The 15,248-nt window shown below is 44.7% G+C and overlaps 2 protein-coding genes across 9 annotated transcripts in view; one reads left to right on the top strand and one right to left on the bottom strand.

Annotated features, from left to right (window-relative positions):
- The window catches only part of UBE2F (ubiquitin conjugating enzyme E2 F (putative)), a 337,630-nt gene that overhangs the window by 228,309 nt on the left and 94,073 nt on the right, over window positions 1-15,248 (bottom strand). The gene's annotated exons all lie outside the window — the stretch shown is intronic.
- The window catches only part of FN1 (fibronectin 1), a 52,977-nt gene continuing 45,275 nt past the window's right edge, over window positions 7,547-15,248 (top strand). For all 7 annotated transcript variants that reach the window (XM_030230651.2, XM_030230657.2, XM_030230656.2 and 4 more), the window contains exons 1-6: window positions 7,547-7,737; window positions 7,980-8,108; window positions 9,594-9,731; window positions 11,568-11,699; window positions 11,827-11,964; window positions 14,336-14,494. In XM_030230651.2, the coding sequence (XP_030086511.1) occupies window positions 7,581-7,737; window positions 7,980-8,108; window positions 9,594-9,731; window positions 11,568-11,699; window positions 11,827-11,964; window positions 14,336-14,494 (853 nt within the window). In that variant the 5' untranslated portion in view covers window positions 7,547-7,580. The remainder of the gene's footprint in view (window positions 7,738-7,979; window positions 8,109-9,593; window positions 9,732-11,567; window positions 11,700-11,826; window positions 11,965-14,335; window positions 14,495-15,248) is intronic.

Here is a 15,248-nt window from a genome sequence, read left to right as displayed (position 1 = left end):
CCCTATAAGAAATGTCTCAGGCTGTTTGATAGAGGAAAAAGAGCAATTTCTCAAATTTGTATTTCAGGAAAATTTTTTCTAAGGAAATGAGACATATACAGGCCCTTTGCAGCCTTCCATTTCTATGTCCCTGTGCACCACTGAAACAAAATTTTAAAGAAGGGAGAAGGAAGAGTCCATCAGGAGATAAATTCTTTGTGTAGCACTAATTTTCAATACTGCACATCACATTTTTGACTGTAAATTAATTGAAGAGACCTTCTGTCAAAACTTTCCCTTCATTTTATGAGCACCTAATCTTCACTTTATACTCATGCACTCTGTGGAAAATGTGAATGTTGTTCCTGGAAAGTGAGCTACGACCTCTTTCCACATTGTATATAAATCTGGAGACTATAATCAGATGCAGAAGCAATGTATATCTCCAGACTCTAAAGCTTCTACCTTCCCCTATAAATCCTTCACACATGGAATGGACAGCAAGTGGGTTTATACTAATCCTGCCAGATTAATACCCCAATCTGATGATACGTATTTAGGTAATGTTTACTTCAATTTCTGCATGACCTGGCTAAGCAAAAATGTGCCTCCAATAAATATAGCTGGCTTGGGACATATTCAATCAGTACAAACACCAGATGCATCATCAAGAGCTTTGGGATATTTGTTTTTAGCATATGACCAAGATATGATGCATCTTTGAAACACTTCCTACTTCACTTAATAATAATGTTCAGCTTTTTTGGTCTTGCCAGAAGCTGTCCTGGACAACATAAAGAGAAACTTTCCTCTTCAGACTGTGTCAAACTATTCAGGCTTCTTTTTTTTTTTTTTTTCCCTTTAAAACAGCTTTTTTCTTCCCTCTGTTTCCATACCTATGGCAATGATTATCATTACTCTAGAACATCCTGCTAACAGGCTGAAATTCTGCACCTTTTAAGAAAAATGTGATTTTTTTTGCTCAGTTCAAGGGGCTGGACTGCAACTGCCTTATCATAAGAGCTTTAGTTTTCCATCCATTCCATGCCTAAGTACCTGCCTGGCCACTGCTCCCATGCCATTACAGGAAAAATGTAGCCAAGAAAGTCTAGGTCAAACTATGAAGCCATCCCTCTGCCCAGCACTCAGAGGTGCTGGCTGGTCTTGAGAGGAGAACTCTGCAAGAGAAGAGATGTGTCTGAATCACCAGCTTTCCTGCAAAACACTTTGAAGCTTTAAATCAGTGTGTAAGTGTTTGGAAGTAGTGGAACAGATTCCTGGAATATGGGCATGGCTCCTTGTTCCAGGCAAACTGACTTGTTTTCACTTGTGATGTCCCAGTGGAAAACCTCTTGCAGCATCTCTAGCTGAGCCAATCCCACACACGTCAAGGCTGAATCCTATCAGTGATAAAGCTTCCATTTCCCACAAACTCCTTTGGTGGGGCTGTATCAGGAGAGATGGCAAAAAGAATGATGTAAAATGGCCCATGAAAACCATGTCTATTTATTGTTACTACAGTCATTCATCATCTCAAGAGTGAGCACACTGTACACTCTATAAATACTGTCAGAAAGGAAAATGAAGTGAGTGACAGCTGTTGGAAAGCTCCAAATCTGTGTGATTTCATGGATAGGTGGCTTACTACAGACTGAAAATATGAGCTACAAGGCAGTCCAAGATGCAAAGAAGCCCCAAAACCAAAATCAAAAAACATATGCAGACTATTATCAGTTTTGAGTGCCAGGAAAAAAAAAAAGTCTAACTCACTGTAATCAACAACTGAAAGTAAAGAAGGAATTCAAAGGATTAATGACAGAGCAGAAATTTTCTGAGTCAGTATAGGAAGTCCTTTGCCATGAGACCAAACTTTCAACCAAAAGCTGGAAAGTAACAGGAACCCACCCCAGAAAGAGTTAGGTGATGAGACATGAGAGCTAAGGTAGCTCCATGTGCCAGTTTGACTCCCATTAGGGGTTTCCAATGGAATTGATGGAAGGAAAAAAATCATTTCAATACTGATGCCTATAAAGAACCAAAACTGTCCCTTGGCAAAGCTCCCCAGAGAAGAATCATACCTGTAAGAAGCCCTGGTTTCAGACTAATTGTGAGTTGACAGATTGACACAGAATGAAACTCCAGCCTGTTTTATGACAGTTTTTTACTAGAAGCTCAGCCTCCACAGAGGGTTTGAATAAGTCAGAAACAGCCCTTCTGCCTTATTCTGGGCCTCTCTCTGGGCTGGATTCCCATCCACAGAAGAGAAAGAGTTGTGAAAGTCCCACAGGAGAAGTGACACTATTGCTGGGCCATAGAAACAGCCAAGTTAAAATAAATACATCAGAAACTAAGGAACATCTTGCTGGCCTGGACTACCGGAAGGCAGAGGGTGGAAAAGCAAGAAGAAGAAAGTGAGAATGAAGACAGGGAGAAGACTCAAGTTCTACCCCAGAAGCTGGGAAGTATAGAGCAGGAGGCCAATGAGAACTTCTGGGCAGGGCTGAAAAACAAGTGAAAGTGGGAGCTTCTCTCATCTCTGAAAATGCAGCCAAAAAATCAGATTATTTACAGTAAAATAAGAAGAAGGAAACAAAAAAAAAATAAAGAAAACCCCCTCAAAACTGGCAGCAAAGAACTATCCACACTCTTGGCTCCATATAATGCTGGGTGGAAGGGGTAAGAAAGAAACAGGGGACAAGCTGCAGCTTGGAGCCAAAACATTTCCCTTCTGCATGCTCCTGGCTCAGTTCAGCCCTTTGTGACTCTCAATTTCAACCCCTTATGCACTCCCCTATAATCATCATAATATGTGGCTGGTTGCTTGCTCAGTGTATTCAACTTCCTCACAGCAAGCCAAGCTCAACCCAGCACTAGCATTTATTTCTGGATTTTAACCAGGCCTGCCTAAAACCAAACAAGACTCAGTGTGGTTTGCCATATTCACTGGGAGAGAATAAAAGGAATTGCAGTCAAAGACCAGGGTTTGTGGCCAAGTTCACCTCATGCTGCTGGTGGTGATATCACCGTTATTTCACTTTGCTTTAGTCTTTTTAAAAGTGCTGTGGAAAAAGGGAGGGTTTCAGCTCTGTTTCTGGGCTTTGAGGGAGATGCAAGTGATCCTAACAAAATGGACATAACTGACTGTTGCCCTTTCATTAAAAGAAAAAACCCTTTATTAGTCAAAAGTCAAATTATTGTTAGAAGCCTGTAATGACTAAATAAAAACAGCCAGCAGAATGTGAGCAGGGCAGACATCAACTGGGAGATGGAACAGCCCTTGAGACAAAATAGTTCCAACTCTGCCTGAAATAACATTTTTCAAGAGCTGGCCCCACTGTGCTTGGTGTGGGACACCAAGCCAGGTCCCACAGTCCCAATCAGCAGTGCTTATGATGCATCCTGAAACAGCAACTCAGAGTTCCAGAGCTGTCCTGAGAGTTTCCAGAGGTGCTGCAGATCTCCCTGTAGGGCCATCAGGATGGGGTACCCAAGTATTTAGGGCAACATAGGTAGGATTCAGGCATCTGTGAAAGTCTCTGCCAAATATCTCAAATGTGAGGAAGAACAGGTTTTCAGCTCTTTGAAGCTGCTGCTGCCCATCTGGAAACTTCAGCTGGGAATGAGGGACTGTCCCATGCCACTTGCCTATCAATTCCCATTGTGTGTGTCTAATGAGAGTTCTGATTTTTGTTGATGTTTTGGCAACAGGAAGCATGTCAGGATCTCAGTTGCTATTCTTAAATCACTAGTATGTGATGTAAACACCTCATTGAAAGTCAGGAAAACAAACAAACAACCTGAAAGGCCCGGGAGAACTCCTCTACCCGGGAAAGAATGGAAATCTCTTCCCCCTTGCCCTCCAAGGCTGCTCCCCTGATTTTGCAGGGAGTGGCTCAGGAGGGTTAAACGCCTGGGGCTGACAGCGCTGCAGACTCTAATGCAAAACAAGAGCTGTGGCTGCAAACTTCTCATCACTGGCAAACTGCAACAATTTGGGTAGACCAAAGTAAATCTCCTAATCCAGGGACAGCTAGAGAAAGGAAATGCATTTTTCTGTGTTGATGACACCGAACAATTCGTTGGGAAGGACTAGGGAGGAGGGAAACGAGAAGGAATTTCCATTGATAGTGCCAGAGATGCAGTTAATGTCCTGTCACAGAGCATTTATACCCGATGAAATTCATTCCTGTGCTGAGAGCATGGAGTTACATGGCCCTGAAGTTGCAGCTCGCAGGCAGAAGGAATGGATTTTATTTCAAGAGTCCTGTTCCGGATTCCTGGACGAGACAGCAGTGAATGAAGCACTGTGCAGCACAGCCTCAGCAGCCTTGAAGTGAATTTTGCTGTGACCTAACAAAAACCACAGAGTTGAAATTGTGATGATTCAGAAATTTTCAGCTCGCAACAGGGGTTCTTGCAAAATATTTGGGAACTGCAGGAAGCGTTTAATGGTCTCCCTATGTCAAGGAGAGGAATCCTGACCTTTTCTCTTCATGGTTCCTGTTCCTTATAAGCAATAATTTTAGAAGGATATAATTAAGCTCAAGTGGCCTTTTTTTCTAAGGTTGCTTATAGAATAACAAGTGACTTGGATTGGTTCTTTTTGTACTGATTCATCCTCTCTTTGCTGTAGGAATGTGCTGAAGAATGGCTACAGGGACAGACCATGCTCCCAGTCACACGTGTGGCTCCCCACGAGTGTGTGCAGTGAAGGAAATCAAGTGGAGAGGTTTATCTGCAGAGCAATACAATGGAGCAACAAAAGCCAGGAGAACCTTATAAGGGTATGTGCCTTTCCTAGCCAAGAGTCAAAAAGGTAGGATTTCAGTAGGAAAAAAAATTGAATAGACCAAGAACATGAATCAGAATACCAATGGCTAAAGCAGAGGTCTGGGACATTCCTAATCCTTATTTGGATGCAGAACCCATGAACGGGTGGTTTATAAATTCAAACTGATGTCATCTGAAGGGAAGACTTCAGGTGAATCTTCCTTTCATTTCCTGTTAGCTTGAGGGACAAACTGACAGAGGGACGGACAAAGAAGCTACATCCCTTTCCTGAAATAAATAAGAGACATCTCACAAAGTTTAACAGCCTGCAGTATAATAATTACTACAGGCTTGTATTGTAATTACTGTCAGAGATTTCTTTAAAAAAGAAACCAGGCTGTTCCAAATCATCTTGAAATACTACTTGTAAGACTATTTCTGCTGGCTTGTAAATGATGGCTATGCAAGAAACTAATTTGAGCATCACTGGAAATTATAATTTTGTTTTATGTGCTTCCAGTAATGTTTTCTCAAACAAGGATCTTACATTTGTCCCTGTATTTGTGTAACTAATTCTGTGGAAAGCATTAGCACAGTCACACGCTTGCTGACACTGTGTTTTCTCATTCAAATTTCAGACAATACAATTTTCAGTTTGTGTAAGGACTTATACTGCCCTTGATACCTAAGTGCAGTGCAAAATTACATAAACTGGACTTCAAGTAGACAGAAATGAGGTCAATGTCAATAATTTAACCTTCATGGGAACTATACCTGATACACAAACCTTTTATATACCACTTGCAAATAATTGCTAAAAGCAGATATTTCTTCCTCATGTTTGCTTCTTCCACTACATCCTGTTCCTTAGGTACTCAGCTCTTACATTTAGCAGATTTCCCTGAGCAAATTTTATATATTATAACCCTGCTGTCCTTGAAGACTTCTCATAACCCTTTCCTTTTCCATGCCAATTGAGCTCAATTGGCAGCTTTGTATCAGCAACAGAGTCTGTTCACACATTCATTGGCTCTATACTCAGAAACTGGAAAAATGACTTCAAATTGCCTCCTCATTGCATGTCTGGATGGAAACTCCTCTTTTCCACTGATTTCCACTCAGTAATTCTTTGGAGCAAGCTAGGTAAAGTGCTCAAACAGCAGCATTTTCTGACAATGTGCTTTTCACCTGGCTTTTATCAGAGAATTCCAGACATAAGGTGGAATGTGAGATGGAATTTGAGGATGACACATCATATCTTAGGTCTCGGAAAAGCAGGAACACTTTCTGAAAGCGGGTTCTCATTTCAAGAAACTGGGTATTTGCTGGTTTATGATGTTGTGTCCTGCTTCAAAAGCTAATACTCTCCCTTGCTCTGGCCACCTTAGTTCTGTGAATATTATGAGGGAAAATATGTGTCTGGTGACTCAAAAAAATAGATAAATTTAAAAAAGGCAGTGCAGTGGATCTAAAAATAAAAATTAGGAAAGGTGGGAATTAGCTCACCACAGCTCACCTCAATTGCCAGGTCAGGTTTCAATTTCCAGTAAGTTTTCAGCAGAGTAGCTTGTGTGAATGTATCTGTGGGCAATCCTCATACAGGGGAAAAGAAATTTCCTTGAAAACAGATACCTGACATCACAAGTACGTGTTTTCCTGGAAGGGAGCATGCACAGTACTCTCCCTGCTGCCATAGCCTTCATCCCAGCAGTGATGTTACTGCTTGCACGTCAGTAAAGAGAACACAGTGGGCTTGCAGGAAGTGGAACCAGAGCGTGGGGCTCAACATGCTGAAGAACTCTTATGGAAAGCTGTGGATGTTCACCTTAAAGATGTCTGGAAACACTGTAGGCTACTTCACACTCAGGTTTGTTTGAAGAGTTGCTTTTATACATTGGGAACTGCAGCAGACTTTTTAGATTAACAATCCCTTTGCCAAGACAAAATATGTGTGAGAAGCATGAAACACAACCTTCCTGTATGGTCTGAGCTTGGGTGCTGGTCCAGGCACTGTACCAGAATGGGGCATGCACTGTGCTTTGTTCACTGGCAGCCTGAGAGCCACACTTACTGTACACACTCTCTGTTTGCAGTATTCCTTCAAACCTGGGAAAAGAAACCCCCCCGGAGCAGCAGAGATGCCCATGAAAAGAAGACAGATGGAAAAAGTTGACAAAATTTGTGTACAGCAAGGTTACATTAGGGCATCACATTGAAGAACCCTTCTACTTAATAAAGGCTCAACACCTAGTATTTCTTTCACTTTTTTTTTTTTTTTGTTCTCAGAGTTGATTTTGGACAGCAAGAAATAAAGTCAGACAAAGAGTGTGTTAAATTTATTTTGAATGGAATGCAATGACAGTGATTTTTCCAAGCGAGGTGTGAAAGCTTTTAACTTTGATTTCCCAGCAGTAGATAAAACATCACTCAGAGTTGCTATTTCCAACCCGTATGTTACACCTCACCTTCTCCCCTGTGCAGAACATTACTCCTCCTGAACGGAGCAGTATCCGCTTACAGACAGCGCTGCTCCACGGGAAAAAAAAGAAAAGTTTGCCTCTCCCCTCAAAAAAAGCCATTTTGTTCAGCCAGATGTTCTACAAAATGGCACGGCCGCTGTGCTTGAGGGGGGCCGGGCCTCCCACCCCGGCGGGGCTCGGCGGGGCGGTGGCGGCCCCCGCCCGGCCCCCGGCGGCGCCGAGGCCAATGGGCGCTGGGGCGGCGGCGGTCGCCTCCTCCCGCCCAGCCCGCCCTATATAGCGCCCGGCAGCAGCGCCGTGCCGTCCGTCGGGCTGTCCGTGCCGAACCGTGCCGAGCCCAGCCGTGCCAGGATGCCGGGCCGCACCGTGTGGCGGCTGGCGCTGCTCGCCCTCTGCCTGGGGGCCGCGGCGGCGGGGGGACAACGCCGCGGAGCCGGCGGCAAGAGCCGGCGGCAGGCGCAGACCCAAACCACCTCGCTGCCGCAGGGCACCGCCGCGCAGGGAAAGCGTGAGTACCGCCCGCGGACCGGGTAGGGGCAGGGCAAGGCGCGGGGCTTGGCACGGCGGCGCCGGTGGCCCCGGGGGGTTTTGTCTGACCCCCGAGCTCGCCCGTAGGCGCCCCTCGGCTCGGCGGACCCGCACACGTGTACGCCCCGCTCCCCCTTCCCTCCCCGGCTACTGCCCTCGGTAACGCCGAACTTTGCTTTCTTTTCCCCCTCTGCGTCCCCGTTCCTCCTCCTCTCCCCCCAGAGACCTGCTATGACAATGGACGATACTATCAGATAAACCAGCAGTGGGAGCGCACTTACCTGGGAAACACTCTGGTCTGTACCTGCTACGGTGGGAGCCGAGGGTTCAACTGCGAGAGCAAGCCCGAACGTAAGTTGGTGGCCCCTTTTGTCTGCGTCGAGACCCCAGCGCGGCTTTTGGTGCCGAGTAAGCCAAGCTTTGTACGAGTTAGGGCTGGCAGCCCAGGCTTTCCACTGAAGTTTGGTACTTGGGGTCAGTAATGGGATCTACACTCAATTACACTGAAGATCTGGCTTGGGATTTTAAGAAATGCTTTTCATTAGCGATGGGCCTGCCACCAGAACCCTGAGCCAAACATCACTCATCTCTCTGGAGGATTGGATCTAAACATTAATTTTGGAGCCAACCTCTTCTTTATAATGAACTGAACTGACTCCTGGACTCGCACGGGGAAGTTCAAATCTGGAGTCACTTTGCAGCTCTGGCTCTGCTCTGTTTGATTGCTTCACCCCAACTTTTCATAGCTGTGCAGTGTCGTCAGCTTGTTTAAAAATATTTCAACTTACAACTTTCCACAGCCTCCCGGCCGTGCTGTGAGCTTTCTATAATTGAGTGTAAAATGAGATTGTTTAGTCTGTGCAGAAAAAGTTTAGGGAACAGAAAGAAGTTTAAATGCAAGGTCTGCTGGAGGATGCGTCTCTCCAGGATTCGGTGTAGTTCAGTTTATCAGATGAAATCTATCTGTATTTATTGGTCTGAAGCCACTGGTTTGCCATAATTCCTTTATGTTGCTCTGGAGATAGAAGAGATGAAAAGCTGGTTCCTGGCTGACAGTGTTCATGTAAGACAGATGTGAGCATCTCAGCCATCTGTTCTGCAAGGTTTGTGTGCTGCCTTCCTCACGACTGGAGTATTTGAAGGAGTACTCAGTCTCCTAACTCCATAAAAGAGGGTTCAATCTACTTTTCCTTCCCCTGTAGAGATTCCCAAGTTTTACAGTTTTGAAGTCCAGTGGGCAGTTTTCCTTATGACACAATGAAATTTATCTGCCCAGCAGTGCAGAAAGCTGTTCTCCTTCACATCTTGAGTCTGGTGGCAGCACTGATGTTCTGTAATCATTCACCTGTGCATCAGTGTGAGCAATACACAAGTACTGAACTTTGCTGTTGAATTTGGTGGGACTGCTGCAGAATTTGAGATTAATCTACTCAGTTTTTGCTAAATCAGAGTGAGGAGGATTAGCATGACAAAGCACACAGTTTCCAGGGGTTGTTTGCTCCCTCCTGTCTTCTCTCCTGTTGGCTTCAAACAGCTGGGATTGATGCTTTCAGGCATGCCTGCCATGTACAACTTCTGGTTCCCTGGGAGAGGGAAGAAGAGGTTATTGAGGTTGTTGAGCATCATGGGGGCCTTGAGGGGGCAAATTTCACCCAACTTCCTCTCTGCTGTTTCATCCCATGAGGAAAGAGGAGACTGATAGGCATTCTTCCCCAGGATAAAAGGAGTATCTGTGCGAGGATGCAAGGAATGTGTTTCTGTTGACTGTGCATGTTACTGGTGTGGTTACATGAAGCTGATTATTTAATTTTATATTTTTTTTATTCTCCCTCATAGCTGAAGAGACCTGCTTTGACAAATACACTGGATCCACTTACCGGGTTGGGGAGACCTATGAGCGCCCCAAGGACTCCATGATCTGGGACTGTACTTGCATTGGAGCTGGACGTGGGAGAATCAGCTGCACCATTGCCAGTATGTAACTAAGAGCCTCTTCCTAGAGCTATTGTTCCTTAGAGTCATATTTTCCAGAGCAATTTACACACTATTCCCAGTGCCTGTTAGCTACAGTTGCATGGGGTTTGATCCAAAGCCCACTAAAACTTCGAAATTAAAAGTCCCTGCTCCATGTACATACATACAATCAAACTCCTCTTTTATTTAAGAGGTCAAGTGCTATGTGAGAAAGCATAGGTCAGAAATTTCTGTTAGTGTCCAACCATACAGGCTAGTAATTTATTATGTACAAGAGTGTGTTACATCTTGCCAGGTGCAAGTATAAACGTAGTTTTTTGACTGGAGAAAAAGTCCACTCTGCAGCTGAAGGGTCAAAATAACGCAGTCAGCATTAATGGGACTACTCAGAATAAATGATAATAAACGAATGCTACCTGAGAGCCAGTCCATCATCTTCCAAAAATGTCATTGAACACTTGTCTCTAGGGGAACTAGGATTTGATATCCAGACAGGAGCTTAACATGTTTCTGCAACTCCTTTTTCACTAGCCTGACCTATACTTTCCTCTTGCTCTTCCTTCTCTTCCCTTGGTCCTTTCTCCCCAGCTCCTGTTTCACGTCTCTGTCTGGAAATCCTTTCCTTATTGAGTCACTGAATTGTTCACAATTTCCCCTTAGTTCATAATTGGACTTTCTGTGAGCCCAGAGGAAGATTGCTGTGTGTCAGGATTTTTAGACTGAGATTTCAAAGTCTCTGAGGTACCTTTTGAGAAAAGTCTTGCTGTTAAAAGTATCCAGTTTCTTGTTTAAGACACACATGCAGACCCTAGTAGTGTTGCCACAGAGGACTCGGAAACCAGCCATCATTGTAGGATGGGAAAAAAATAATGCATTAAATCTAACAAGTAAAGCTGGAGCCCTTCTGAATTTAATGGCACTTTATTGGGCAGGGATGATAAGTGTTGTAAGAAAAAGAGTCAGTAAGGAAATTGCGAGTGTAAGAGCAGCCTTGTTTCCTCATCATCAGCCTGGTTTAGAGCTCACTGGAGAGTCTCACTGACTGCAACTGGCTTTGAATCAATCTTCAGAGTTCTGAGATTCCCTGCTTTCACAAATGAGCCCACAAAACATTTTATTGACTCTTAATAAATGATGGTGTGTGGGTGTTTTTTTTCTTTTCTTTTTTTATTTTTTTTTCTTGAATCCTTCCAAAGAAACAACCTTGTGTTTGCAAACTGCCCTGTACCATGCTGCCCTCCCTCAGCCTGGGCTACCTCAGAGCTGTGGGCCACTGATGGGCGGGAATCTGCCTTTCCAGGGCAGGCTTTCCAAACCTCAAAAGAGGTCTGATTTCCCACTGGGCTGTCACACCAAGCACCCTCTTATCCTCCATGTGCTGTCCTAGCCACCATGTCCCTCATGAATGGCCACAGAGATGCCCAAGTGGTGCTGCCTCAAACAACATGGAGGCAGACCCTCTCTCGCCTGCCCTCAGCCTGAGGGCAGGGTCTGAGGGAGAAACAGGGCCTCATCACTCCCTGGCATTCCCTTTTCACCAGCCAGGCTTTGTCTGGGGTTTGGAGCATGGAGAAGTTAGCTGAGGGAAGAGGACAGGACCTGGGAAGTGAAGAAAAGTAGTGGGCTCCAACAGAAAATGGCGGGTGCCAGTGGGAAATGTTGAGCGCCATTTTACTGGCCGATGTCCCCCCTCATTCTCCTCAGCGTCCCTCCTCCTCCTTGCTGCCCCTTACCCCAGATGACCCCCTTTGCCCCTGGCCAGATAGCCCTTACCTTGTCATCACCATGCTGTCCCTGTTGTGTCCCTCACCTTGGCTCCACTGTGTGCCACCACAGATCGCTGCCATGAGGGTGGCCAGTCCTACAAGATCGGCGATACATGGCGCCGGCCCCACGAAACGGGCGGCTACATGCTGGAGTGTGTGTGCCTGGGCAATGGCAAGGGCGAGTGGACCTGCAAGCCTGTGGGTAAGTGGCTGCTCCTTCCTTCTCCCTCAGCGCAGCCAGGGCGTGTGGGCCCTTTCTCCTCGTCCTCCCTGAGGTGTCCCCGTGTGGGAATGCCCTGGCTGGGCTCTGATCCGCTTTCCCCTCACAGCCGAGCGATGCTACGACAACACGGCCGGGACATCCTATGTGGTGGGAGAGACCTGGGAGAAGCCCTACCAGGGCTGGATGATGGTGGACTGCACCTGCCTCGGTGAGGGCAGCGGCCGCATCACCTGCACCTCTAGAAGTAAGTGCCAGCCTCCACTTTATTTAGCTTACTTATTTTTTTCATTTTCCTACTTATTTTTCATCCTGCATTGGAAAGGAAAGTTACTCCTTCCTCTGCCCTGTGCAAGTAACAGCAGTTTGAGAGGGATGGGCATCACCTGAGGAGTGGCGGGAAGCAGGAGAGGGGGGAGAGGCCTGTGTGGTGCCTCGGTCACCATTTGCAGTCTGGGAACACTCCCCAGAGCTCGTCACTGGTGCTGGGGACAAGGGTGCCTGGATTATTTGGGGATTTAATCTCATTGAGAGAGAAAGGTGTAAGGGATCTGTATGTCAGCTGAGGCACAGCCAAGCATCTCCCAGGAAGTCAGGGAAATGGCTTGGCACACAAAATGCCACAGCGTTTAGCCTAGGGCATCCATTTCTGTCCTTTCAAGGAGCTTTCTGAGGGATGATCCAGTGGTTTTTAAGTTAAATACCCTTTCCAACAGCAGGATCTGCAAGATTAAAATATTTTCTTGCTTCTTTCTCTCTATTACTATTAAATTTATTTTTTAGCTAAACCAGGGTTTGTTTTACCTGCTCTGCCATCTTGTCTATCACTTTTCCCACCCCATTTCCCGCTCCAGCAGCACAGGTGATTTTTTTTAGAAGTTTTTGCATCATTGAGGGACATTACCGTAAATACTCCATTTTATTTGTATTTGCAGAGCAAACAGGACTTTTAAAACCCAAAATCTTGCTTGTTTATTGACCTCCTGTTCCAGTCCTGTTAGCTCTACCCCAGACCTTACTTTTGTCTCAGGTTTACACCAGTTGCCTCAAGAAAATTTATCTTTGTACCTTACACCTTGGTTATGCAAGGTTTGAGAAACTCTTCTGTAGCCTTTCAGTTGCCTTGGGGCACACAAATAATGGATTTTTGCTGATATAAACAGCAGACCTGATGATATAAGCAGCAGTAAAGAATAAGACACTAAGGAGGGTTGAGATGAAAATGGAAGAGCTGGAGAGACTTGTTCAAGAAATAAGCTATAAAAATCAACCCAGCCTTGACAATATTAAGTCTGTTAAAGACATGTGGGGAAAAATCATTAGCTGTCAAATGGGAATGAATAAAACAGAATGTGTTGTTTGTGAATTTTGGAGGACTTATTATTACTAATAAAATGCATTTGGCAGTAGCTTTCTTTCCATCACTCAGGTCTGGGCTGTTGTGTCGTGGGGGAAATTGCAATATAAGGAGCTGTTCATTTTTCATTTTGTTTTCCAATTACATTTGAATAGAGAAACTCAAATTTATGTCTATAAAATGATACCTCTAGCCCACAAAATGGCATTACACTTCAAGTGTGTGCTGCTGTTATATATCTTTTATGGCCAGCATTTTCCAGACTCACAGCTGGTTGCTTCCGTGACATTTCAGCTTTTCATTGAGAAGTGTGTCCATTAGACACATTTTTTTCACATTTGCAAAATTGCATGATGAATACCTCACCAATTTACCATACTTCTGGCAAATGCTCAATTTCTGGTCATTCTAGCAGTGTGAATCAGTAACATGTTTTCTACATTCACATTCTGTCCCATGTGCTCTCTCAGTGGCAATCTGGCTTAATGCATCTGTCCTTCCACAGTTCTTCATAAATCCATGTTCATTGATCTGTGATTATATTTGAGCCACTGTATCAAGTTTCCCTTGAATAAGAAGGTAAAATGTTGTAATGGAAGAAGAACTAGTTAATCCATGTGGATCTGGCATCCAGACAAAAGTAGTTTGTTGTGCTGTCCTTTGAACCCATTTGCTCAATTCACTGGGGGCTGTGGGTTATTAAAGAGATTTAGAAAGTCTGATACTCCTGGTATTACTTGAGCAGCTTGTATTAACTTCTCTGCAGCTTCTTGCAGGCTTCGTTTGAAAGAAATGGGGTTTTACATGTTGCCCTCAAACAGGTTTTAGTCCCTTCCATATGAGAGAGAACCTTGAACTCGAAATGTGCCCTTTGTATAGTATGAAATGACCAAGCTGCAAAGACTGCTGTTTTTTTTTCTTAAAAGAAAAAAAAGGGTCATTAAAACGAGTTTAGCTTTAAAGGTGTGTGCTGGACAGAATGGGTTTAGAATGGCTTTAAAAAGTAGCTCATTTTGACAACGGCTGCAAAGTGAAAGCCCAGTTATGGAAGTGAATGGCAATCTTTCAGGATTTTGGGGTGCTCTCAGCCTGTGCAGTTTAGTGCAGGCTCTAGTGCATGTAGGAATTGCAATATGGGCTCTAGAGGGTGAGATGGGCCTTTAATTCAGGCTTTAAAGGTGAGCTTGTTTGGTAGAGTTGGTGGTGGAGTGCTGGAAGCTGCCCAGTGCAGGCCCAGCTGAGAGTCTCATTCCTCACACAGATCGCTGCAATGACCACGACACCAAGACCTCCTACAGGATTGGAGACACCTGGAGCAAGAAGGACAACCGTGGGAACTTGCTGCAGTGTGTCTGCACTGGGAATGGCAGGGGAGAATGGAAGTGTGAGAGGCACACGGCCCTGCACACCACCAGCACTGGTAAGTGGGACATCACATCATGGAACAGAGAGAAGGGGAAGAGGAATGGCATGTTTTGACAGGTTAGGACTTGGAGTTGAGTTGTTCCATCCTAATTGAAGTATTTTGGAGTCTTGTCTGGGAAAGATCAGCAGCAAAGAGGATCAGAGTTCAGAAGATGCTCCTTGTTAGTACGTGTGGAGATAAGATTAATTGGTACCTTGTTTCCATGCACAAATGTGGCTGGCACGTACAGGTGGGATAGCCTGCACAATCACAGGACAGTAAATCACATCCAGGGCTCTGCGTCCACAGGAGCTATCTGTGTCTTGGAAGCATGGCACTCCAAGTTAATGTTTGAACTTTATGTATTCGCCTCAGGGTAACTTTCTTGAAATGTCCTTTATTTAAACCCCACTGAGACCATCTGGTTTCTTTGACATGATAAATACACCTACTAATGGCTGAGCTTTAAAAACCCAAAAATGTCAAGGAATGTATACAATGCTGTTTAGTATCTGTACATGAGATAGCTTGTAATTTCGGTATGAAATATTGCCTAGTTTATGGGAAGCATATTTTTTTGTGCCCAAGGTTTACATCTTCAGCTCCTAAGTTCTTTTTTTTTTTTTTGTCATTTTAAGGATCTAGGTTTCTTATCAGTGAGTGCAATGTAGGACTTCTGTTTTCCTGCAGTGCCTGCACTAAATTTTTCTTGGTAAATGACCTTTAACTGTTTGGTACCAGCAGGTTAACTTAAAACTCTCAGAAGGTC

The sequence above is a fragment of the Serinus canaria genome (assembly GCF_022539315.1).
Source record: "Serinus canaria isolate serCan28SL12 chromosome 7 unlocalized genomic scaffold, serCan2020 HiC_scaffold_29, whole genome shotgun sequence".
NCBI lineage: Eukaryota > Metazoa > Chordata > Aves > Passeriformes > Fringillidae > Serinus > Serinus canaria.
Note: the sequence above shows the minus strand (reverse complement) of the source record. Positions and strands in the feature narration are given on the sequence as shown.